Source organism: Gobius niger (assembly GCF_951799975.1).
Source record: "Gobius niger genome assembly, chromosome: 21".
NCBI lineage: Eukaryota > Metazoa > Chordata > Actinopteri > Gobiiformes > Gobiidae > Gobius > Gobius niger.
Genome location: NC_136872.1, coordinates 1,656,477 through 1,681,909, shown reverse-complemented (window position 1 = coordinate 1,681,909; position 25,433 = coordinate 1,656,477). Strand labels below are relative to the sequence as shown.

Below are 25,433 nucleotides of genomic sequence, written 5' to 3'. Positions count from 1 at the left end.
ATTTCTGGGATATCAGACTGTCCAGTTAGGAAGCCACGCTTATTGTGAATCAGTTTCACTTGGTGTTGTGGAAATTAAACAGACAACAGGTGGAAATGAGAGGCAATTAGCAAGATCACTCCAAAAGAGGAATGGTTTTGCAGGTGGTGACCACAGACCATTTCCCTGTCTTCATCCTTTGTACCGTATTTTTGGAACACTTTTGCATTTGTCCAGTGTTCTCACCACTAGAGGCATCATGAGGAGCATCTACAACCCACAGAAGCTGCTCAGGGAGTGATGCTCATCCAAAATGGCACGTCCATTCGTGCTGTGGCAAGAAGGTTTGCTGTGTCTCCCAGCGCAGTGTTCAGAGCATGGAGGAGATACCAGGAGACAGGCCAGTACACCAGGAGACCTGGGGGGGCCGACCGAGGTCAACAACCCAGCAGCAGGACCGCTATCTGCTCATGTGTGCACGGAGAAACAGGAGAAGCACTGCCCGAGCCCTACAAAATGACCTCCAGAGGGCCACAAATGTGCATGTTGGTCCTCAAACGGTCAGAAACCGACTCCATGAGGGGGGTATGAGGGCCCGACGTCCACAAGTTGGGCCGGTGCTTACTGCCCAACACTGTGCAGCCCGATTGGCATTTGCCCGAGAACACAGCGATTGGCAGATTGGCCAATGGTGCCCTGTGCTCTTCACGGATGAGAGCAGGTTCACCCTGAGCACATGTGACAGACGTGACAGAGTCTGGAGACGCCCTGGAGAACGTTCTGCTGCTGCAACATCATCCAGCATGACCGGTTTGGTGGTGGGTCAGTGATGGTCTGGGGAGGCATTTCAATTGGAGCTTGGAGGAAAAAGAGACCGCCCGCGGAGGGTGAGGAAGAGTTTTTTAAAAATAATTTTTATCCTTTTTAATCATTACATCCTTTTTAAAAAGGTGTGACTTTGTTTTCAAAATAAAGTAAAATAACATTTTGTCTACTTTTGTATTTATATCATTAGAGAAGACTTCAAGTGCTGTGCTGGCATAAACTAAACTTGAAAACCTTCAGCTTGGGAAAGTAAAATTCTACCAAAAATAAAACAGGTCTCTCCATAACCACATACTATGTTTCTTTTGTATTAGCAAAGTAAGGGGATTGAAGTTTTCTCTAGGTCTTAGATTTTTAATTTAATTTTTACTTTTAATAATTAAATTATATCAAAATATCCAAATATTATCCAGATATTTCACTTTTTGTTTCACAAGGATTCCTAATATTTCTGACTGACAGCAGTCTTTGACAGGAAATAGATCGTATTTAGAAAGGTTGACTTTAAGACCTGAGGCTAATGAAAAAATATCCTTAATAGAGCTCCACACTCCCACCCAGTCCTGGTCACATGTCGGGGTCCGACACAAAGAGTCCCATGTATTTCAATCTGGATAGACTCAAACAGACAAAAGCAGTGATTAGGAACATTTGTTGACATGTATATTAGTGTTGGCGATCAGACCCCGGCGGTAACATCGATGTATGAAAGTCAGTATGGATGAACAGCTTGTAGTTAGGGATGTCTTCCCCCGGAGCCTAGACACTGGTGGTGGTGTGGAAGACCCGTGAAGCTGCAGCAGGTAGAAGCCGTGGATGGAAGAGGCGGAGATGGGGTGGAGGCGGGTCACAGCGCAGCTGGGAAGCAAACAAACCATGATTGCCGGGGCTTAAAAGCGAGACCGAGGGCGATGATTGGCTGCTACAGAGGTGCGCCTCTTACACTGACGGCTGAGGTGGAGGTGTGGCCCTCTCTGAAGCGGTCATTGGCTGGAGGTATGTGATGCTGAAATTAGTCTCCCAGGCTGAATTAACGCCGAGGCTTCATTTGTAGCGTTGACTTTTCAAAAAAGTCAATTATTAAGAGTTTAATGGAACGACGCCGGCTAATCAGCTATGTGCTAACTACCGACACTTGCGCGGGTACTTTAAAAGAAACAAACAATACTTGATAATATGACATAATTACTTTTATAATTTTTCAGTTTATAACGCTTTAGACAAATCTTCAATTTTACCTTGTACGTTTCATGTCCGCGAGTTATAGCAGATTAGCCGGCGCCGTGATGTTAATCTCAACAAATAGTTGATGTTTTTGAAAAGTCAGTGCTAAAAATACATGGGATTTTTTTGTGTCGGACCCGACATGTGACCAGGAGTGGGTGGGACTCAGGGTTGCCAGATTCTCAAAACCAATATATCATACACTATAAATATATCAATAGCGCTGTAGCACCTGCGCAAAATATGGCTCATATCATCACCTCCCCAAACTACAACACAGGCTCATGCACTGTCCCATTTTTCACATTACACACACGCATGACATGACAACATAGGCCTCACCTATGAGGTGGCTGGCAGGAGGATAATGCCAACTGTAAAACTGATTCAGGGACAGTCTCTCCTTCTGGCAGCAGATATTTACGGAGGCTCAGTCTGACTCCAGATCAGAGCGAAAGCAAAGCTCTGCTGAGAGGGGACAGTGCATTTAGCCAGACTTTATCTGGCATCAGCTAGTTGACTTAACCTTATTGCTCTGCCAGAAAGAGTAATACCTTTTAGACAACTATTTTGAATTGAATATGCTAAAATTGCATAGGCTGCTGCGGTATAAATAAACCTGCCTTTCCTGGCGATTCATGACGTAAGTAAAAAAAAAAAAAAAAAACACGGCTCAGTGCGTAATGACGTTCAGGTACGTCACCGACCCGGAAGCGCCCTTGGCTGGTGTTGTTTTGTGATAGATCCATGGCAGTTTGGTTGTTGGCATGGATCATGGATCTATTATAATTGAATCTAATATTATATGTTGTTGGGGATGAAAGTTCTTCTCTGCTGCGCTGCTGTTCATGTAAAGTAATCATTCTTCATGTTAGTGAAACGCTCAAGGACCATCGCAGATCTATGGTGAGGACATGTCACGCAAACAGAAGGAGGAACATTACCGCTTCTTCACCGTCAGCGACTCCCGCACTCACGAGAAGGGCCACACGGAGTACAAGATCACCGCCAGGGTGGGTCTGGACGCTGTGCCTACTTCATTATTATCATTATGAGACTTCCTGCATCTGAGTGCTAATGCGTTTCCTTTTTGTTGTCAGTTATCTGCACTGCATTGGCACTGTTCGCAAAACAAAGTTTGTTATGGACATCCGCGAATTTAGACCCTTCACTTTGGCTACGATGGAAAGAGGGGAGACATGCGATATATATCAATAGTTTGCTGACAGAGCCAAAACAAAACGCATAGTAACTTGAAAGGATTGTTTTGGTCCTAATCTAGCAAATTCATGTTTTGACACAATTTGATGAAAAACCAAACGCTTCTTTTTTTTTATTTTTCATTTAATGGAACGTAACGCATTGAAATGGACTTAAAATAAATCCATTCAGAACAGTTATTTTTTCATCCCTATTTTTAGTCCAAACTGCTTCTAAAGAAAATATTGCATATATTGCACCGTTATAAATATTTTATTATTAACAGATATTACTTTTGATGTGCCTTTCTGTGTAGTTTGTGTCAAAAAGTCATCCTGAAGATGTGAAGGAGGTGGTGGTCTGGAGGAGATTTTCCGAGCTAAAGAAGCTCCATGGGGAGTTGGCCTTCACTCACAGAAACTTGTTCAGAAGAGAAGAGGAGTTTCCACCTTTTCCCCGTGCACAAGTCTTTGGTAATGCACTTGGAATTATACTTAATATATTTAAGTTTTTACAAAAACACCTTTTTCTTTACTGGTAAGTGTCATATCGTGTGCCGTGTATGTGCTGCACATATCTAACCATAAATGATGGGTAGGGATGGGAATGTTTTTGTCAATAATAACCGTTTTTACGATTACCACGATTATAAAAAGACTGTAGGTTAAAGGGATATTTCAGGATTTTTGACATGGAGCCTCATTTCCTACTTATCCAGAGTGTTGCTGATTTCTGGAGATATTTTTTTTTGTAATTCATGCAGTTCTTATATTTGAAGAGTTTCGTGGCGCTAGGCTTGTGCTAGGCTAGCGCATTTCTGTGGTATCAGCTACACTGCACTAAAAACAGTCTTACGCACTCCACAGAGCACCTGAGGCAAATCACTTATAACGCCAGACTAACCATATAAATGTTTGTGTCCATAGAATAATTTTAACCATTTTGCATTTAACATGCCTTATATTTGAGCAGCAACATTTACTCCATACTTGGTGATGGTAAACTACGTTTGTAGCTTCAGTTTCCCCTGGGGGAGACTGACAGAAGCACTGTCGCGACTGCACACGTCTGCGCCAATGGTCCCTCTGACCACCACCATACATTCACCCACACACATCATTCATCCTGGCCTATTGTTTGAGGTGTAATCGAGCTGGAGATTTGCCTTCTTCATCACTGTGAGGGGCTCCTCACCACATACTAGGCACACTGGCTTGCCTTTCACTTCGTGGTATTCAAGATTCACCTTCCTTTTCTTAGTGATCGCCATGATACAGCACTTGTCAATCAAATCAGTCACTTACAATCACATGACCTTGATCTATATACTATGTTGAATATGAAAAATGCCTCGAGGAGCCTGGTCAAATGGTCTTGCAGGCCGTAGAGATTTTCTTACTTTATCCAGTCCTCATGCAATTTGGATTCAATTGTGTTTAATCTTGCCTCTCGTTCTGCGATAAGTTGTCTAACCCATCTGTTTTACTTCTGCTTCAGGACGGTTTGATGAATCTGTCATCGAGGACCGGAGGAGAGCTGCTGAGGCCATGTTCCAGTTCACAACAACCATTCCTGCTCTGTACAACAGCCCACAACTCAAAGACTTCTTCAGAGTAAGACAAATTTGCTGTGTGAGAGACCAGGCAGTTACTGTGAAGTGTGGCTTCAGGGGTCATCGCAACTGAATATCACAATTCCGTGGTGGTTACAAAACCGATACGTGTAGGCTGATAACACTGGTTTTCTGTTTTCCTATGAAGTACCAACAACATCTATCCAAGATGGCAGTGTATTTCAATGGCCTGTCCTCACTGCGCTTATGGACAAAAAATCTTGACTTCTGTGTTACAAAGCTACACTTTTGGCCCTCTTGCGAGAGCTGAAGCGTGCTCGCTACAGCTCGCACTATGTGATGGAATCTGGCCAACCAGCGAGGTGGGAAGCCAGAGCAGGTCTAGAACAAAGCTCGGCTGGGTCATAAAAGTTAGTTTTTGAGCGATACAAAACATTTACAGGTAGGAGAAGTCCATGATGTTAAAATAGCAGATAAATACCGTAATATGCCCAAAATCTGGCCTTTCAGAAAGCTTTAGGCCCCTGTCGGCTGAACATGAGCAGTTGTGAAAGGGAGGCTGCAAGTGCTCTTGGCATTGCTGGTGCTGGGAAAGCAGCTCCATATAACACATTAAAGGAGACGTATTATATTTCTGGCATTTGAGATCATCTTTTACACACACACAGCATTATTTAACGCTTTAAACTTTGCAAGTGCAAATGACTGGGGACATCAGATACAGGGTATCTTGAGCATTTACCCCATATATTATAAATTGAGCTAAATTATGTTAAAATATGTATCTACTCTAAATGTAGATACCAATAATTCACATCAGCATTTTTAGCATTGTTCCACTCTAATTATGTCTCTTGAAATATTTTTTTAATATAAAACTTTCTTGCCAATTGTTTGTCTCTTTTTCCAGTTTGCATTCCAATATTCCGATTTCCAATTCAGCAATGTCACAGTCACTTACAGTGTATACTTACAAAACTTTGTTTTGTCTGTATACAAAACAAAGGACATTATTAACCAAATGTTCATGTTAATAAACGGACATTTGTCCGTTTATTAACCACAAACGGACAAATGTTTTTCCCAGAACTGAGCATTTTTAGATTTTATCACTTATCCTGAGCCTGTGGTCTTAAATGTGTTGCACACTTCTGGATTAATTATAAGTAAGGATTAAACAATGATGCACAGTGGAGTGGCAGCTTGTGTAGACACTTGGGTTTTGTGTTGTAGGGTGGGGAGGTGTCGCGTCCTCTTGACCCGTCTGTAGATGCCCATGGGCCACTGCCTGCACCACTCATCCCTCTTCCCAAACGGCGTGCTTCCGACTGTCAGCCTGCTGAAGAAGAAATGGGCCGGGAAGCTCCAACCTTACCCCAGGATCTAGGCAACAACCTGGACTTGGAGCTCGGTGAACCTGAGGTGGCTACGGAGGCCTTCTCTGAGATGAGGGCATCTTCTGAAGAGCAGCCAAGTGACACCGAGCTGGACGACAGAGGTCTGAATAACATTCTCTGCTATGCTAACCACATCTGTTTTTACATGTGACTCCCATTGCCAAGCACTTTTCGGAAACTTTCAATTTACAGAACACGTCAAAAGTTGTAGGAGTTGTAGACATGCATCTCTGTCATTGAAACAGGGATGAAACGATGGAACTGCAATGTTCCTTTGATGGTCGTAGCCAAGTTGAATCTAGGCTTGAGTTCAGCTTCACAACTAACCACCTCATCCACTGGCACATGGAAGAGATTGATATTCTTTACACAGTCATCAAACATGGCACAGGGTATCCGCGGGGTCTTAAAAAGTGTTAAAAAGTCTAAAATTCAAGAATACAAATTTAAGGCCTTAAGGGAGTTCAGCTTCCCAATGGCCCTGTGTACGAAACTGTTCCTCAAGGAACAGAAAGAGAGAGTAGAAATCAGGAAAAAAAAGTGAACAGGAGGCTGAGACATCTGTGAAATTTTCATTGACTTTTTGTTTGCGATTGACATTATGTCTTGGAATAAATCAATCTGAGTTACTGTGTATATAAATTAATGGAATTGTACAGAACGGACAGTGAATGTATGTCTGGAGGAGTGGGTATGTCAACTTCCACCTGGTATTGCATGAAAATGAAAAAGAAAACCCCTCCAGTTTTTTTATATGTTGTAGTTGACACATACGCCAGACTAAAATCACAAGTGATATTTAGTCTGGGGACCACCAATTCATTTTCTCGTAGGAGAGGTGTGGTTTACGATCGTCCATAGCCGTTTATTGGGCGCTACGAATGTCTATCATGTGTCTGCACGTAACCACAGCCAATCGTATCATCCTATCCAATGACGTATGACGTACCCGCTGTAAACTTTCGAGCTAAACTATTTAGAACACGGACTAAAGCTTGATCGAAAAACACCGTCGCGTCTGCTGCTGTCATGTTTGATCCGTTAATAAACTTTTTTTTTTTTTAATCCGTAAATAAACTACAAGCTTCCATATATCATCATCTTGCCGTCCTTCCTCGTTCTGTGATTGGCTCCCAAATCCATGAGAAAATTTCGGCCATGGTCCCCAGGGTGCTGTGCAGTTCGAAATTATTCGAGCGCACACAGCAGCACGGCGTTAGCCAGGTTTACATAGGGCAACATTTTTCCTACTGGCGTCGGAGTGGTTGGGCATGTCCCACAGTGTCAATTTCAAGGCCAAATATAGGAACAAAGGTCATCCACCTAAGAAATACCAAAATACATGAAAAATGTCACATTTAGATTCCTCGTGGTCTCCCCTTTACAGACATACCTGTTTTTTGAAAATCGGACCTGTGGTTGCTGAGTTCCAGCAATTTGAATGCCCTTTTTCGCGAAAATGTGAAAAAATGAAAATGCAATATCTCGAAAACTGTTGGTCCGATTAGTTTGAAATTTAAAATTTTGGCTTTTCTGGCCATGAATTACATATATACCAAATTGCAAAAATTGGAGAGGGTGAGGTTTAACTCATCGGGTGAACTGAGATGGACTGACCCATAAATGAATGCCGTCAGTGAGAATCCACAATGTAAAAGTCTTGAAATAAAAAAAAAACAATACATAAAAAAGCGTTTCCAAACTTTTGATGTGTACTGTACAGAATGAACTGGGTTGTCCATGAACCGTATTTGAACTGTAATAGTATGTGGCTCTCATTGTTTTTCCTCAGTTGTTAAGACATTGGCCCTCATTTATCAACATTGCGTATAAAAATGGTGTAGGTGTATTTGCGATATACGCCAGAGTGCGCGTGACATTTATGACCCTGTGCTTTCCGCTCAGATCTTGCCGTATGCAAGAGAATCTGATGGTAAATGCCACGGAGAAATCCTAGCATCATTTGAATGAAACGCCCCCAAAAATATTCATGTATGAGGAGGCCGCAACCACGTATCTTACGCACGCACGAAACACGGCAAAAAAGGAAATGATGAATAATTGTTTTTAACACAACAGATATGATATTTTTGCGCATGAGGAAAATTAAAGAATCTGTTAGTAACCCACATTAACCTTATAGCCAATCCAAGATCACATTTGCGAAATAAAAAAAAGGGGGGAAAAAAAAATAGGCTAATAATAAAAAGTGACTTTTATTAAATAAGCTGTAGGCCTAAAAAAAAAAAAAAAGGGTATAGAAATAGACCACATTAAAAAGCGTGGATATAACGCTGCAGTCAGAGCAGACTATGGACCATGATCTGAACCAGCTGACAGCTCCGTGGACTCAGCACTGGAGCGCGGCAGGACTATACGTCTTTCGGCCTGAGCAGAGCCTTCTTCTGGGAGGAAACAGGTGCGCGGAGAGCTGACAGCCGACCGGAACCTAACCAACCCGTCTGGACCAAAGACAGCCCTACGACGGGACGAGCTTCATTCCCCTGACAACAGGAGAGCGCACGGTTACCAGACCCTGTGCTCAAACCCGGACCTAACCCCTGTGGAGATGTCGAAAGATTTGTTTGACGCCCGGGCTACTCACGAGCACAGAATGTGGTCCACAGACTCAAACCAGCCAGAACACATGACATGGCCTCGAGGCATGGCCTCACGGCACGCAGACCCCGGTGTCCTGGTACACGGCAGCGGCCGCGGGTGTGAGATGGGGAATCCACACAAAATTTGCGTATGCAACGGTATTTTGTTAAAAACAAGAAAGAAAACATAAATACAAAAATATAAGCGTCTCTGACTTGCAGGTTCTAGAGCAGGGGTCTCGAGCTCATTTGGAGCGGGGGCCAAAAATGCAAACCCAGTGTTGGTCGGGGGCCGCAACAGACGAAGCCTTTTTTATTAAGTCAATTATGATTAAGAAACTTTTATTGTTTGCTATAATATACCGTAAAATAGACTGTACATTAACTATCTGCACATTGTTAAGCTTTGCCGAGCTTCTAGATTTGAAATTACAGACTTAGACTATTAGTGTTTTTGTAATTAATCTCATTTTGGTTCAGTTAAAATTGGTTCAGGGCATCAGTTAATGATCTTTCAGGAGTCAGGACCAGTTTCTGTCTGTTAGCCTATTTAGAAAGAAATGCAAAATGTGCAACAAATCTACCAGTCATTTTAATTTAGGGTAGAAAAAGGCCCAATCACGGACTGGAGCTGATAATGAGCACCAGCAAAAAGCATCAGCTACAAACTTGTTTTGTACTGTGTTTATTTTCAATGACCCTGTCATATAATAAATACATCAATGAATGTGTCGACTTGGACACTCTCCAAATGCCATTTTATAGACTCTGTGTCTGAGATCAGCTCAGTGAGACTCACCTCACCTCACTCACCGGAATTCTTCCGCAGTCAATTATTGGTTTTCATGTTCTTTATTATTATTCCTCTTCCATCTTTTTCCCGATTTTCTAGAGCTTTCAGCACCTTCATGCTTTGTGCAATTTATGCAAGTTATGCATCAAAATGTTCCGCATGTTGAGGAGAAGGGTGCTATTACTTTTGGGACTTCTGCAACTTACGTTTTTTCCGCAATCGGCCGAAATGTCGGAGATTTTTCCCATTGACTTATAATAACCAATGTATGCAATTTGAACAGTTTATGCAATAAACTGTAAAGGGGCGACAGTGGTACAGATGGTAGAGAGGGTCGTCTCATGATCGGAAGGTCAGGGGTTTGAATCCCACCTCCTGAAAGTGCACATTGTCGTTGTGTCCTTGGGCAAGACACTTCACCCACATTGCCCCCAGTGTCTGCGTACATTGGTGTGTGAATGAGAGTATGAATGGGTGAGTGGATCCTTGCTGTAAAGCGCTTTGAGTGCCTAATGTAGGTTGAAAAGTGCCATAAAAGTTGAGACCATTTACCAATATTAATAATTTATGCAAATTACCCCTTTATGGGATTTAACCACTGGAGAAGTCCACATAAAATCAGTCATTACACGAAAACAAAGCCGTTTTTCGGCAGCGCTGAGAAACGGTGCAGTGTTGACTGCAAACATTGGACATTTTACACAAATCAATCGACTAAACATTAGATTTGAGCTGAGAATATTTTCACTCGTTCTCTGTTTAAATGAACGGGCTTCGCGCTCGCTCGGAAGTGTCTGGACAACGGAAGTGCCTTGACTGCGGAATTCTTCCGCAGTCAATTATTGGTTTTCATGTTCTTTATTGATTGACTGCAGAATTCTTCCGCAGTCAATTATTGGTTTTCATGTTCTTTATTATTATTCCTCTTCCATCTTTTTCCCGATTTTCTCCAGCTTTCAGCACCTTCATGCTTTGTGCAATTTATGCAAGTTATGCATCAAAACGTTCCGCATGTTGAGGAGAAGGGTGCTATTACTTTTGGGACTTCTGCAACTTACGTTTTTTCCGCAATCGGCCGAAATGTCGGAGATTTTTCCCATTGACTTATAATGGGGCTGCTGCAAATCCATGCTTTTCTGCACTTTTTTCTGCATTTTATGCAATTTCTGCACTTTGTGCATGTTCAGCTTCTGCAACTTGTGTGTTTTGAGAAAAAAATGGCCTTCTGCAGTTTTCCAGTTTTTTTATACGAGAGTTTGAAATTTTTGCATTGGTGTGTATGTGGGAATCCAGCCAATGGGGAGACTCCAGGCCTTTCAGCCATTTGTGCTTCTGCCAATCAAGCACTGAGGCCATTTCAACAGTTTGACCAGTTTATGGAATATAAAAGTTGATGCAATATTAACAATTTATGCAAATTAACCACTTTATGCATTTTAAACCGTTTATGCAACTTAAGAGTTTATGCCATTTAGGATTTATGCATTTTAAAGAGTTTATGCAATTTACATAATTTATGCAAATTAACCCATTCATGCATTTTACCACTTTATGCAGTTTATACCGTTTATGCAAATTCGATTATGCAAATTAAGCAATTTATGCAATTTGAACAGTTTATGCAATTTCTGCATTCGCTTCCCGCAATTCCGCAATCAATCGCAATGGCGCAGCCATTGCATTTCTAGTTATTATTCCTCTTCCATCTTTTTCCCGATTTTCTAGAGCTTTCAGCACCTTCATGCTTTGTGCAATTTATGCAAGTTATGCATCAAAATGTTCCGCATGTTGAGGAGAAGGGTGCTATTACTTTTGGGACTTCTGCAACTTACGGTTTTTCCGCAATCGGCCGAAATGTCGGAGATTTTTCCCATTGACTTATAATGGGGCTGCCGCAAATCCATGCTTTTCTGCACTTTTTTCTGCATTTTATGCAATTTCTGCACTTTGTGCATGTTCAGCTTCTGCAACTTGTGGGTTTTGAGAAAAAATTGGCCTTCTGCAGTTTTCCAGTTTTTTTCCAGTTTTTTTAAATTAAATTAAATTAACCACTTTATGCATTTTAAAGCGTTTATGCAACTTAAGAGTTTATGCCATTTAGGATTTATGAATTTTAAAGAGCTTATGCAATTTACATAATTTATGCAAGTTAACCCATTCATGCATTTTACCATTTTATGCAGTTTATACAGTTTATGCAACATGACATTTTATGCATTTTACCAGTTTATGCAAAATAGATTATGCAAATTAACCAGTTTATGCATTTTAAAGCAATATAATGCAATTTAATAGAGATTTTCGCATGTAACCAATGTATGCAATTTGAACAGTTTATGCAATAAACTGTAAAGGGGCGACAGTGGTACAGATGGTAGAGAGGGTCGTCTCATGATCGGAAGGTCAGGGGTTTGAATCCCACCTCCTGAAAGTGCACATTGTCGTTGTGTCCTTGGGCAAGACACTTCACCCACATTGCCCCCAGTGTCTGCGTACATTGGTGTGTGAATGAGAGTATGAATGGGTGAGTGGATCCTTGCTGTAAAGCGCTTTGAGTGCCTAATGTAGGTTGAAAAGTGCCATAAAAGTTGAGACCATTTACCAATATTAATAATTTATGCAAATTAACCACTTTATGGGATTTAACCACTGGAGAAGTCCACATAAAATCAGTCATTACACGAAAACAAAGCCGTTTTTCGGCAGCGCTGAGAAACGGTGCAGTGTTGACTGCAAACATTGGACATTTTACACAAATCAATCGACTAAACATTAGATTTGAGCTGAGAATATTTTCACTCGTTCTCTGTTTAAATGAACGGCTTAGCGCTCGCTCGGAAGTGTCTGGACAACGGAAGTGCCTTGACTGCGGAATTCTTCCGCAGTCAATTATTGGTTTTCATGTTCTTTATTATTATTCCTCTTCCATCTTTTTCCCGATTTTCTCCAGCTTTCAGCACCTTCATGCTTTGTGCAATTTATGCAAGTTATGCATCAAAACGTTCCGCATGTTGAGGAGAAGGGTGCTATTACTTTTGGGACTTCTGCAACTTACGTTTTTTCCGCAATCGGCCGAAATGTCGGAGATTTTTCCCATTGACTTATAATGGGGCTGCTGCAAATCCATGCTTTTCTGCACTTTTTTCTGCATTTTATGCAATTTCTGCACTTTGTGCATGTTCAGCTTCTGCAACTTGTGTGTTTTGAGAAAAAAATGGCCTTCTGCAGTTTTCCAGTTTTTTTATACGAGAGTTTGAAATTTTTGCATTGGTGTGTATGTGGGAATCCAGCCAATGGGGAAACTCCAGGCCTTTCAGCCATTTGTGCTTCTGCCAATCAAGCACTGAGGCCATTTCAACAGTTTGACCAGTTTATGGAATATAAAAGTTGATGCAATATTAACAATTTATGCAAATTAACCACTTTATGCATTTTAAACCGTTTATGCAACTTAAGAGTTTATGCCATTTAGGATTTATGCATTTTAAAGAGTTTATGCAATTTACATAATTTATGCAAATTAACCCATTCATGCATTTTACCACTTTATGCAGTTTATACCGTTTATGCAAATTCGATTATGCAAATTAAGCAATTTATGCAATTTGAACAGTTATGCAATTTCTGCATTCGCTTCCCGCAATTCCGCAATCAATCGCAATGGCGCAGCCATTGCATTTCTAGTTATTATTCCTCTTCCATCTTTTTCCCGATTTTCTAGAGCTTTCAGCACCTTCATGCTTTGTGCAATTTATGCAAGTTATGCATCAAAATGTTCCGCATGTTGAGGAGAAGGGTGCTATTACTTTTGGGACTTCTGCAACTTACGGTTTTTCCGCAATCGGCCAAAATGTCGGAGATTTTTCCCATTGACTTATAATGGGGCTGCCGCAAATCCATGCTTTTCTGCACTTTTTTCTGCATTTTATGCAATTTCTGCACTTTGTGCATGTTCAGCTTCTGCCAGTTTTTTTATACGAGAGTTTGAAATTTTTGCATTGGTGTGTATGGGGGAATCCAGCCAATGGGGAGACTCCAGGCCTTTCAGCCATTTGTGCAGCTTCTGCCAATCAAGCACTGAGGCCATTTCAACAGTTTGACCAGTTTATGGAATATAAAAGTTTATGCAATATTAACAATTTATGCAAAGTAACCACTTTATGGGATTTAACCAGTTTATGCATTTTAAACAGTTTATGCAACTTAAGAGTTTATGCCATTTAGGATTTATGAATTTTAAAGCGTTTATGCAATTTACATAATTTATGCAAATTAACCCATTCATGCATTTTACCACTTTATGCAGTTTATACAGTTTATGCAACATGACATTTTATGTATTTTACCAGTTTATGCAAATTAGATTATGCAAATTAAGCAATTTATGCAATTTGAACAGTTTATGCAATTTCTGCATTCGCTTCCCGCATTTCCGCAGTCAATCGCAATGGCATTTCTAGTTGATTGACTGCGGAATTCTTCCGCAGTCAATTATTGGTTTTCATGTTCTTTATTATTATTCCTCTTCCATCTTTTTCCCGATTTTCTAGAGCTTTCAGCACCTTCATGCTTTGTGCAATTTATGCAAGTTATGCATCAAAATGTTCCGCATGTTGAGGAGAAGGGTGCTATTACTTTTGGGACTTCTGCAACTTATGGTTTTTCCGCAATCGGCCAAAATGTCGGAGATTTTTCCCATTGACTTATAATGGGGCTGCCGCAAATCCATGCTTTTCTGCACTTTTTTCTGCATTTTATGCAATTTCTGCACTTTGTGCATGTTCAGCTTATGCAACTTGTGGGTTTTGAGAAAAAATTGGCCTTCTGCAGTTTTCCATTTTTTTTATACGGGAGTTTGAAATTTTTGCATTGGTGTGTATGTGGGAATCCAGCCAATGGGGAGACTCCAGGACTTTCAGCCATTTGTGCTTCTGCCAATCAAGCACTGAGGCCATTTCAACAGTTTGACCAGTTTATGGAATATAAAAGTTTATGCAATATTAACAATTTATGCAAATTAACCACTTTATGGGATTTAACCAGTTAATGCATTTTAAAGTGTTTATGCAACTTAAGAGTTTATGCCATTTAGGATTTATGAATTTTAAAGAGTTTATGCAATTTACATAATTTATGCAAATTAACCCATTCATGCATTTTACCACTTTATGCAGTTTAAACAGTTTATGCAACATGACATTTTATGCATTTTACCAGTTTATGCAAATTAGATTATGCAAATTAAGCAATTTATGCAATTTGAACAGTTATGCAATTTCTGCATTCGCTTCCCGCAATTCCGCAGTCAATCGCAATGGCGCAGCCATTGCATTTCTAGTTACTATTATTATTATAGAATAGAATAGAATAGAATAGAATAGAATAGAATAGAATAGAATAGAATAGAATAGAATAGAATAGAATAGAATAGAATAGAATAGAATAGAATAGAATTTTATTGTCTACCGAGGTAGAAATTCATCTCACCGACACACAGAAATACAAGACTGTGGACAATACAAACATGCCCAATAAAAAAATAAAAACACATATATAAGAACAGTTCTTTTCTGTGGCAATTGTATTCAGGACGCTGCTTCATTCAGAATTCCCACAGCACAGGGGACAAAAGATTTCTTAAACACAGCCTTTTTAGCCAGTGGGACTCTGTATCGCCTCCTAGAGTTCAGAAGCTCAAACTGAGGGTTCAGAGGGTTATTATTATTATTATTATTATTATTATTATGTAAATAATGTGGAGTCATTGACCTCAGGCCTTTTTGTGACATACAGTTAGAGAATGGATGGGGGGGGCTTATGTTTTTTCAATGTTGCTATAATTATTTGCAGCATTTTAATACATTTCCATATTCTCTATTTTTAATTTAACTATGGATCATGTGGTCGCACATGTGTCCGTAATAAAGATTAAATTAATTGACATGATGTGCTTGTCAGAGCACACAATGTTGCTCTGAAAGAGAGATGGAGAGAAAAGGCTCTTCACTTTACTGTTGTGACGCTTTTAAATGCCAATTATGATGTGTTCACTTTGCAATGTCATAAAGGTAAAGATAGTAAAGGGGCTTTTTGTCCTGCTGCAGAGGTGTAACTTTTCCAGCACATGTTTAGTTGAACAACTAAAGTTTCTCCCACCTGTTTCAGAGGCTCCTCTCTCACAGTCCGCTGCTTTTGGTCCGTTTCTTTGTTGAAATAAGCGGCATTGACACTGCCACACGGTGCCTTATGGGAAATGTAGTTCTAACGTGTTTAATGCTATTTACCGGCGGGCCACGTATAATATAAATAAGAAATCATCTCGGTAAAAAATGACCCCGAGGGCTGCAGTTGGCCCTTGTGCCGCGTGTCTGAGATGCCTGTTCTAGTGCCCGTTCTAGGCTAGGATATAGCAATTTATTTACACCCCAAAAGTTGGTAATAAAGAGGGGCCAACGCCGAACTAAAATTTCTGGTCCGGGCTGAGCCTCTGCACTCGGCCCGTGGGGTGGAGGAGCATGTCGATGCAGCGCAACATTGAATCATCCTTGTTTCATGTTTAAATCACTAATGAGGATAATATGCGATGTGGCAATGCAATTCATGCTGTTGAAAACGGTTTAGTTTTTAAGATTGGTGTGTCATGTACACCACCTCCTGACTTGGTGTAGGATTTGAGTAAGTACATTTTTTCCGTACACCTCATTTACACCATGATTTCATTGTACGCAAGTTTGATAAATGAGGGCCATTGTCATTGACACACTACACATCAGCTAAAATGCTACACACTGTTTTCTTTACTAGGACACAATTCTGGATTAAAAGTGCACTATGTTAACAAACCATTTTCCTCCCCTCCCAGGAGGGAGTCTTTATTCCCAAATAACTTGCCTTTCATACAAATACATTGTTCTAAATGATAAAACATTGTATTTCAAAAAGCCAGAGTAAAGCAGGATATAGATAACCTGGCTAGGTCCTGGGGACCGTGGCCAAAATTTTCGCATGGATTTGGGAACCAATCACAGAACGAGGAGGGACGGCAAGATGATGATGCGCTATTCGACATACGGAAGCTTGTAGTTTATTTACGGATTTAAAAAAAAAAAAGTTTATTAACGGATCAAACATGACAGCAGCAGACGCGACGCTATTTTTCGATCAAGCTTTAGTCCGTGTTCTAAATAGTTTAGCTCGAAAGTTTACAGCGGGTACGTCATACGTCATCGGATACAATGATACGATTGGCTGTGGTTACGTGCAGACGCATGAGAGACATTCGTAGCGGCCAATAAACGACTATGGACGATCGTAAACCACACCTCTCCTACGAGAAAATGAATTGGTGGTCCCCAGACTAAATATCACTTGTGATTTTAGTCTGGCGTTAGCCAGGCTAGGATATAGAACCTTCCCACAAAAAAATAAGCAATTTATTTACACCCTAAAAGTTGGTAATAAAGAGGGGCCAATACCGAACTAAAATTTGGACCAGTAAAACTAGTGAAATGTGGAAAAAAGTTTTTCATTCAGCAACACCCCCAGATATCTGTATGTCCTCACAACTTTGACGCTCTCTCCCTGCATGGAGGAGGAGGTACCTTGATTTTACTTATGCATATCCTTTCCGTTGTTAGTGCACCGCTGGCTCAAGGGGCTGATGAAATGAGTGCCCTCCTGATCCCCCCTGACTACACTAGGACTAAGTCAGCAGGGAAATCGGGCCAAAGATGTGAGGACTTGATGAGGTCTGAACCAACTGAGCCAAGAAAACATGAGCACACCTCCTCACAGCTGAGCGAGGGCTTACCAAGCAACTGTGGAGCCGCTGTTCTACTGTCCAGACAGGGTGCTTTATGAAAAGCTCTGTGAATTAAGTGTTCTTATGAGGTAGCGCAATCATGTTTGCATCCTCATTTATTCAGCTTCAGCCACGCTTTACCCGTTAATTACCCCTACCATCGGAAAGAAAGCATCTCTGTGCTTGTATCTTCACATTGCTCACGAATGCAGATCAAATGAAGTCATATTTACCTGGTAATTCTGATATTCAGTGAGTTCGTTGAGCGGTTGAACACTCTGGCTGTCAGTGTTTGGTTCCCAAAACTCTCTCGCCATCAGCTCCATCATCGATTTACAAACACATCAACAACTGTCCCTTACCTTGAAGTCGCTGGTCAGGCCCTTTGTAATGATAAAGACAGGGAAACACACTGCTCCCTCAAGCAATAATCTGAGCAAAAGTCCAAAAACACAATGCACGATTGGCTTCGGTTTGGTAAAATCTGTCCGTCCAGCAATAAGCCTCCTGTTTTCTTACGCCAGCCGTTTTACAACTTTTTACAGAGCCATGTTTTCATTTGAATGTGCCACGGAGCGACACGAAAGTGGCCCGGATAATGCCAAAAAATATAACTTTTTATGGAAAATGAGTCGCAGGCCAGATTTAATTGTTTGGCAGGCAGGAACTGCCCCCCAGGCTGCCAACTGAATAGGCTTGGTCTAAGCTTTACATAATGTAAAGTCATTGAAAAGTTGAGGGGACTAAACAACCACTTTTCAAAGTCCCATCCACACTGAATGGTTCCGACAGCCATGTTTAAAGGCACTCGAAAAGTTGGTGTTCAGACCTTGCGTTTTGTTTTTAACTTGTTATGCTCCTTATCTCTTTCCAGTTCCATCACCGATCCGAATCCAGGATTTACAGGAGTCGCAGGAGGAGTTGAACTCACTTTTTGAATCTGTGGTAGAAGAGCAGACTCCACATGCTGAAGATGACGTTCCGCCCCTACTGTCTGAAAATGACTTGGCTGCATTTGACCCTTACTTTAAACAAGGTATTATAATAATACACATTTGTAGAAATACAACATTCATGAATCGAGTTTTGTAAACTTCAGCTTATGCGAAAATTCCCACAGACCTTCAGCTCTGACATCTCCGCCTTCAATCTCTGCTTTTGGACATAATTTCCTTTCAGCAAAAGCAAATGATTATTATCTGTAGCTCTGTAATAATTATAATAATAATGCATTGGTTTTATATCGCGCTTTTCTGGACACTCAAAGACGCTTTACATTGCACTATTCGTTCACTCCATACTCGGTGGTGGAAAGCTACTATTGTAGCCACAGCTGCCCTGGGGTAGACTGACGGAAGCAAGGCAACCAGTCTGCGCCATCGGCCCCTCCGACCACCACCACACACTCATTCACGCATTACATTCGCTAGGCTTCCTGGTGTTACCAAACGGTCTCCCATCCAAGTACCGACCAGGCCCTTCCCTGCTGAGCTTCCAAGGTCTGACGGGATTGGGCAGAGCAAAGGCGGTATGGCCACAAAGTAGCTGTAGCTGTGTAGCTTGTAAAATGCAAATCATTTCAGATGTGGAGTATTGGGTCGTTTCACAGTTTGGTTCCCCCTGTTCTTATCTCGGTTCATCCCAGCCGTGTGTGTGTAGCACACGCAGACATGGACAAAGCCGTTTCTGAAAGGCGTTGACCCAAATGGCATTCCTTATTTTTGATTTTTTTGTAAGAAATACACTCACACACATCATTTTTATTTGGCCTAAAAATGTAATATCCTTTACATTTTTGGAGGTACATTTTACATTGTCATTTCAATCAGGCTGGTTACTCTTCATTTTCCTTCCCTGAAACCAGTACTTGAACAATTCATGCTTTTTTTCCTATACCAAGGCTAATCTAATTCATGAGCATATCCTGAAACAGCACAGCAGAAAACAACACAGACTACAGCATTGTGAGACAGTACATTATTACCATATCATTCCACAGTTTCATTTATTTTATTTATGGTTTATTTGGTTGGGACAGTGCAAGTTAATGAACAAGCCACACCGGATTGTAGCCTTAGGCTAATTTTCATCCGTCGTCCCCCATGCGCACTCTCAAACACACTCTCATACATCCTGGCCTATTGTACATGTTTTTAGTGGTAGGGGAAACCGGAGTACCCGGAGGAAACCTACGCAGACACGGGGAGAACATGCAAACTCTACACAGAAAGGCCCCGTCCTTGGTGGGAATCGAACCCGGACCTTCTAGCTGTGAAGCACAAGCACTAACCGGGTGGATCATTGTGCTCCGAAAGCTCCTGATATATTGTAAAATGGGGACTGTATAAAGATGGGGGTCGGGGTGCAGAACCATTTAATATGATACATGCAAGCATTTTGGTGATTTTTAGATGCAATATTTCCAGCTTGTAACAATTACAGAAGACTTAATAGTTTTACACTTCACCCAGATTGAAATCTATTCTAACATTTTCTGCTGTTCCACTCTGCTATTTATTTACCAACTCTATCAAAGCAAATCATGGAGCTAATATGTGTATTTATTCACTGAAAGAATCATTGTGTAATTATAGAAGTAAAAATTCCCCTGTGTTTACGTGTGTTTTAGATCCCTCTAAGGCATCTGATCGTGTGCCTCACAGGAAATTGTTTAAGAAATTGTGTCAATCAGCTGTGCCTAAATATCGAATTCAATGTCTTTCTTACTGGTATGCCCATCAGACTCTGCAGGTCAAATGGGACAGATGTGTGTCTGAACCATTTCAGATTTGTAATGGTGTGAGACAGGGCAGTTTGCTGTCCCCTATGGTCTTTAATTTTTTTATGAATGACCTGTTCAGGCAGTTGAATATGTGCAGAACTGGTTGTATGGTTGGTGGTGCTTTAATTAATCATTTAATATATGCAGGACCACCTGGTGTGTTTAGCCCTATAGTTCAGCCAGTCTCCAGCAGTTTTAAATGTGTGCTCTGTGTACGGGGAACAGCAGGGTGTGAAATACAACTCCATTAAATGTGTAATTATGATCTGTCAGACAAAGGAGGACAGATCACTGAAGTTTCCTGACTTTAAGCTCAACATCTTGACTGTGTGCGATGTTGTCAAGTACCTCGGTCACATCATAACTGACCATTTAACAGATGATGAGGACATGTACCGTCAGTGCCGGATGTTGTACCCATCCTTCTGCTCTGCACAGGTGAAATTGGCTCTGTTTCGAGCCTACTGCTCTCCTCTGTACAACACACATTTGTGGGTGAATTTTAAAAAGTCCAGTTTCCCAAAACTTACAGTTGCATACAATGATGCTTGGAGAATTTTATTAAAAAAGGCCCGATGGACAAGTGCCACTGAACTCTTTGTGTCAAATCGAGCGAACACTTTGCAAGCTGTCTTGAGAAACCTGATGTTTAAGTTTTTATGTCGCCTGAATGATTCCAAAAATATAGTGATTGTTTTGTTGTCCAGTATTGTGTGCAGTGCTGTTTTACACCTCGCAGCTGTGGAAACATTGGGATGGCTGCCTCTTGAAAGTTTAGAGGTTTCATTGTTTTTATCTGTTTGTCTTTTGATGTCGACCATGAGTCTATCTATCTGTCTATCTATAGAATGTTCAAAGTCATTTAATACTCTCTTCTTGTTTTCAGGTCACTTTAATGCATCCAATGACCACTCGGAGCTGTTCAGCCTGCCATCTGACAGTTTGACAGCAGGGGGCGCTGATTACCTGTCCACAGCATCCTCAGAGCTCACTGCAGCGCTACAAAAGGAGAGAGAGAGAGACTTCAGTGCTGCTATTGCCAAGTACAGGACAGCGGTGGATATCCTCATCACGGGAGTCCAAGGTAAAATGGTGGGGAATGTAAGGTCCTTGGGAAATGAGACGGATGAACTAAGGGGGTCATTTAAGAAGTGTTTGCTCACGTGCAAAAGGAATAGCGGCACGTGCCAAAGTGCCAATGAGGCTCTCATCTCCCAAATAGCCTGTAATTAAACATTTATTTCTACAGTTCAGGTTTCAATCAGTAAACATGAATATTGCCTGTAGCTCTTTGAGGGAACAAACATGTTTTTGAGGAGCTACAAGCAAACGCAATTTGAAAAAGAATTGCCCATTATTAAATTTTTTACACACTGAGTAACGTGCTATTTTTGGGATTTAGCTGTAGAGTGCCAACAATGCAGACCATTTTTCATATTATCTGTAGCACCACAGCATGTTCTATGTCGTAGCTAAGGACACATGCTATGGTTCATTTGAAAGGTGAGACTCTTGGTCTAGGCCAGAGGTCTAGATCTTGAACATTCGAAGAGCCATTTCGGACCATTTCAAACCAAATAGTTTTAACGTTCAAACGATCTAACACACTGATTAATATTAATGTTGATCTGTTTAGAAATATACCAGTAAATTCAGAATATTTATTCAAATTATTAATTATGTTTTGTTATTTTTATGTAATTAATTCTACCAGCATTCTAACCAGTAAATTGGTAAGAGGTCTTACGCCAAACCGGATGTGCGTCAGCGTCCACCATGACAAGAAGCGTCCGAATTGGTCTGTCAGTGAGGAAGGAGTTAGGGGCAGGAGCCTCAATGCAAACTATCATAGCCACTTTATCATCGTGACCAGTGTTAATTTCGTCGACTAAAATGTTTAGTCTTAATTTTAGTCAAAGTGATATTTTTGACGACTAAAATTGGACTAAAACTAAATAAACGTTTTTCATGAGACTAAAACTATGGCTAAAATGTCCAGATATTTTAGTCGACTAAAATAAGACTAAAAAATGAAAGGGAGAGACTAAAATCATCCAAACTTCTATTCACCGTCTGAAAGAGCCTCAGATCATGTAAATTCACTGCCAAAGGATCAGCTCTGAGCTTTGTTCATGTGGAGCAGCTCCATGAAGCAGAAGAACAACATTAAATATGATTATAGTGAATAATATCAATGCAAAGTCAGCTAAATTTACTTGCAATTTTAGTCGACTAAAACTAGACTAAAATTGAAGATATTTTTTTGACTAAAACTAGACTAAAATCGAATTACATTTTTGTCAAAAGACTAAAACTAAATTAAAATATGTTGTCAAAATTAACACTGATAGTGACCTCTGGTGGTCCCTTACAGGCGATTAGGAGCTATGTGCCATCACATAAACCACCACCCCCGAGTGATTCATGCGCAACCACTGTTGGCAGGTGCACATTTAATAATAAAAATAATAAATAAATAAATAAAGATTCTGCACAAGCCAAACTTTTTCTCCGTAAAGGTCTTTGTTTGGACACTGTGTTGTTGTTGTTGGACACTATTCACCTTATTCCGCCCCGCCCACTTTTCACTCTTTTTGCTTTGTCTCAGCACTTCCGTTGTCCTGGCACTGCCGGTAGAGTGCGAAGCCCGTTCATTAAGCGGAGAACGAGGGAAAGAGTTCACCGTTCAAATCTGATTTTAGCAGATTGATTTGTGTAAAATGTTCATTTGCACCAACAAGTCAACACTGCACCGTTTGTGCCGTCTGTGCGGCCTGAAAACAGCTTTGTTTTTGTGTAGTGAGTGATTTTATCTGGACTTCTCCAGCCCCATGTTAACAGATAGGAGAAAAGGGGCGGGCACAATTCATGGCGGCGCCCACGCGAACTTCCAGAATAAGGTGAATACAGTAGGTGGCAGCATGCGCTGTTGTTTGGCCTGCACTCCACCAATAACTTTAGAGGGACTATATGGAGTTTAAAAATGTGAAAATAATGTATTTTCCTCCCCCTACATGTTCCAACAATGTCCTAAGGTGTAGAATGAGCCCAGACCTGTTCACCACAACTGCCTCTGTCACTCAAAAAGGTGTTACTTTGGGTCCGAACACGTTGCCTGGCTCTGCCATACTCTTCCCTGTCCATTCCACGCAGGGAATTAGTCTGGTCACGGAGCAATTGGAGCGGTTTAAGTGGGCGTCACGCCCCACGACGTGACGACAGCCGTAGTCTAATTTAAAAAATATTGTTTATTATTTATATATATTTTTTCAATTAGAAAGATATGAAGTGAATATAAACTCGCGCGGAGAACGAGAGGCAAAATCCTCGACTACTTCATCCATGATTAGTTTTGGCTAATGTTAATGTCAATTGAACTGACAACATAGTGGTGCAGCAAGTGACGTAACCTTGTCATTTCTCTGTTCTTGGTTCGGGTAGGCCCTAGCCGCCAATCAGCAACTTGTTTACTGTGTGTGGCCACACCCACCTTCTTTCACGTAGAAAGGTGGGTGTGGTTTATCAGGCTACCGAACACGAGCTTAATATAGAAGGTGCAGTTAGACGTATGGCCTGAGGTGGCAGTAGTGAGCATAAAATGGCTAACTTCCATCAAGCCCCTTTAAAGAAGAAGAAAAACAGCTGTTGGTGATGTCACTTCCCCTTCCCCTGGGTAAGGAGGTCGAATTGGACATAATGTTGCTGAAGCTGTAGTTCACCAACTGCACAGAGATCTAACAAGGATTAGTTGCTAGTGTTAGAGGCTATAATTTGATGGTTACGGACACAGCCCAGGTTTTGTGCCTCCCCCAACCCCCTGACGTTCTCTGCTCCTGCTTCACCGCACTCGTCGCCTGTTGATATGATCTAAGTATTTCACAACAGACTATTACTAGTTATAGTAATGGTCGTGCCAGCTCCCACTTTGGGCATATACTCGTGGCTGCACCAGTGGGGCAAAGAGCCACACATGCGGCTCCGGAGCTGCGGGCTGCCGACCCCCACTCTAAGCTCTCAGTAGTTGAAAACCGTTTCATTCTACGTGCCGCGGTTCCTGAGAAATGCTTGGCTAAGCTGAGGCTACAGTGCAGCGCCTCCCGGGTTTATCCCTGTTTCAGAGCGTGGTGTTATGCACTGGTCCTTCCTCTTCCTCCTGCTCAGCTCCCTCCGCTCCCTCTGCTCCACAACAGTCTTTCACCATCCTTTGGGAACACTTTTGTTTTTATCTTTGTTTTTCAGAAAGAATAGGCGAGCATTTCGGCCAAATGTGGCTATTGTATCACGAAGTTAACTCTTTTGTTTTTGTTTAATCTCACCCACTATGTGCCAGAATTTTTTATAATGCTTATGTATATTGTGATTTTGATACATGACTATTTTACCAGGACATAAATTAAATCTAACTTCAGACTAATAACTTAGAGAGAAGAGGAGGCTCCAGAAGTGATAATAAGATTATAAGAACTGATGATTTCAAAACTACTTGTCCCGAGTTTTCTCAGCCGTACATGTTGACTGACTTGAGAATGTGTGTGTGTGTGTGTGTGTGTGTGTGTGTGTGTGTGCGCGCGTGCGTGCGTGCGTGCGTGTGTGTGTGTGTGTTCATGTGTGTGTCTGTGTTCATGTGTGTGTGTGTGTTCATGTGTGTGTGTGTGTGTGTGTGTGTGTGTGTGTGTGTGTGTGTGTGTTCATGTGCTCATGCAGGTGACCCAGACCCTGTACGTCGGGAGGCGGTGATGAGGAGGACTGCCCTGTATCTAAAGCACGTGGAAATGCTGGTAGACATGCACTCGGCGCCCAGTGACGCTCATACTTGACACGCCCCCTCTTACTTTTGAGGATCAACAACCTGAAAAAGTCCAAATACGAGCAGTTTCCATGCACAGAGTAGCCTGACTTTGACTTCTTGTCCCAATATTGTCTGATTATTGGACGTAGACACAGAGATGTTTACGCCAATCAGACTCAGTCGACATACTGGACTAACCCTTGGAAATTCGAATACTAATACATTCAAAACATTACAATAAACACAAAGCGGATCATAATGATGGAACAAGTCAGCTAGAGGCGGAGGCACCATTCCTTTGATGGAAGGAACGAACGTCATTTTCTCTGTCTAACCACATTAAACTAAAACGCTAATCAGACATTTAACCAAACACTTTTCTACTCTCACGTTCGTTCCTCATTCTTCTATTATACCATTCATTTTGTTATTGTCATTTAAGTCTTACTTGATTTTGATCAAATGTTTGC

General features: G+C 41.2%; 1 protein-coding gene across 1 annotated transcript; it reads left to right on the top strand.

Annotated features, from left to right (window-relative positions):
- The first annotated feature begins 2,731 nt into the window (after positions 1–2,731).
- On the top strand, positions 2,732–25,069 carry snx15 (sorting nexin 15). Its single transcript, XM_079579641.1, has 7 exons — positions 2,732–3,041; positions 3,545–3,701; positions 4,726–4,841; positions 6,035–6,299; positions 18,267–18,428; positions 21,061–21,258; positions 24,879–25,069. The coding sequence occupies exons 1-7, from the start codon at positions 2,943–2,945 to the stop codon at positions 24,989–24,991; spliced, it is 1,110 nt and encodes a 369-aa protein (XP_079435767.1). The 5' UTR covers positions 2,732–2,942; the 3' UTR covers positions 24,992–25,069.
- The last annotated feature ends 364 nt before the right edge of the window (positions 25,070–25,433 follow it).

Coding starts and splice junctions, on each gene's coding strand:
- snx15 (XM_079579641.1), top strand. CDS start 2,943: ATGTCACGCAAACAGAAGGAGGAACATTACCGCTTCTTCACCGTCAGC. Junction 3,702..4,725: donor TCCCCGTGCACAAGTCTTTG/GTAATGCACTTG, acceptor CTTCTGCTTCAG/GACGGTTTGATGAATCTGTC. Junction 4,842..6,034: donor AACTCAAAGACTTCTTCAGA/GTAAGACAAATT, acceptor TTTGTGTTGTAG/GGTGGGGAGGTGTCGCGTCC.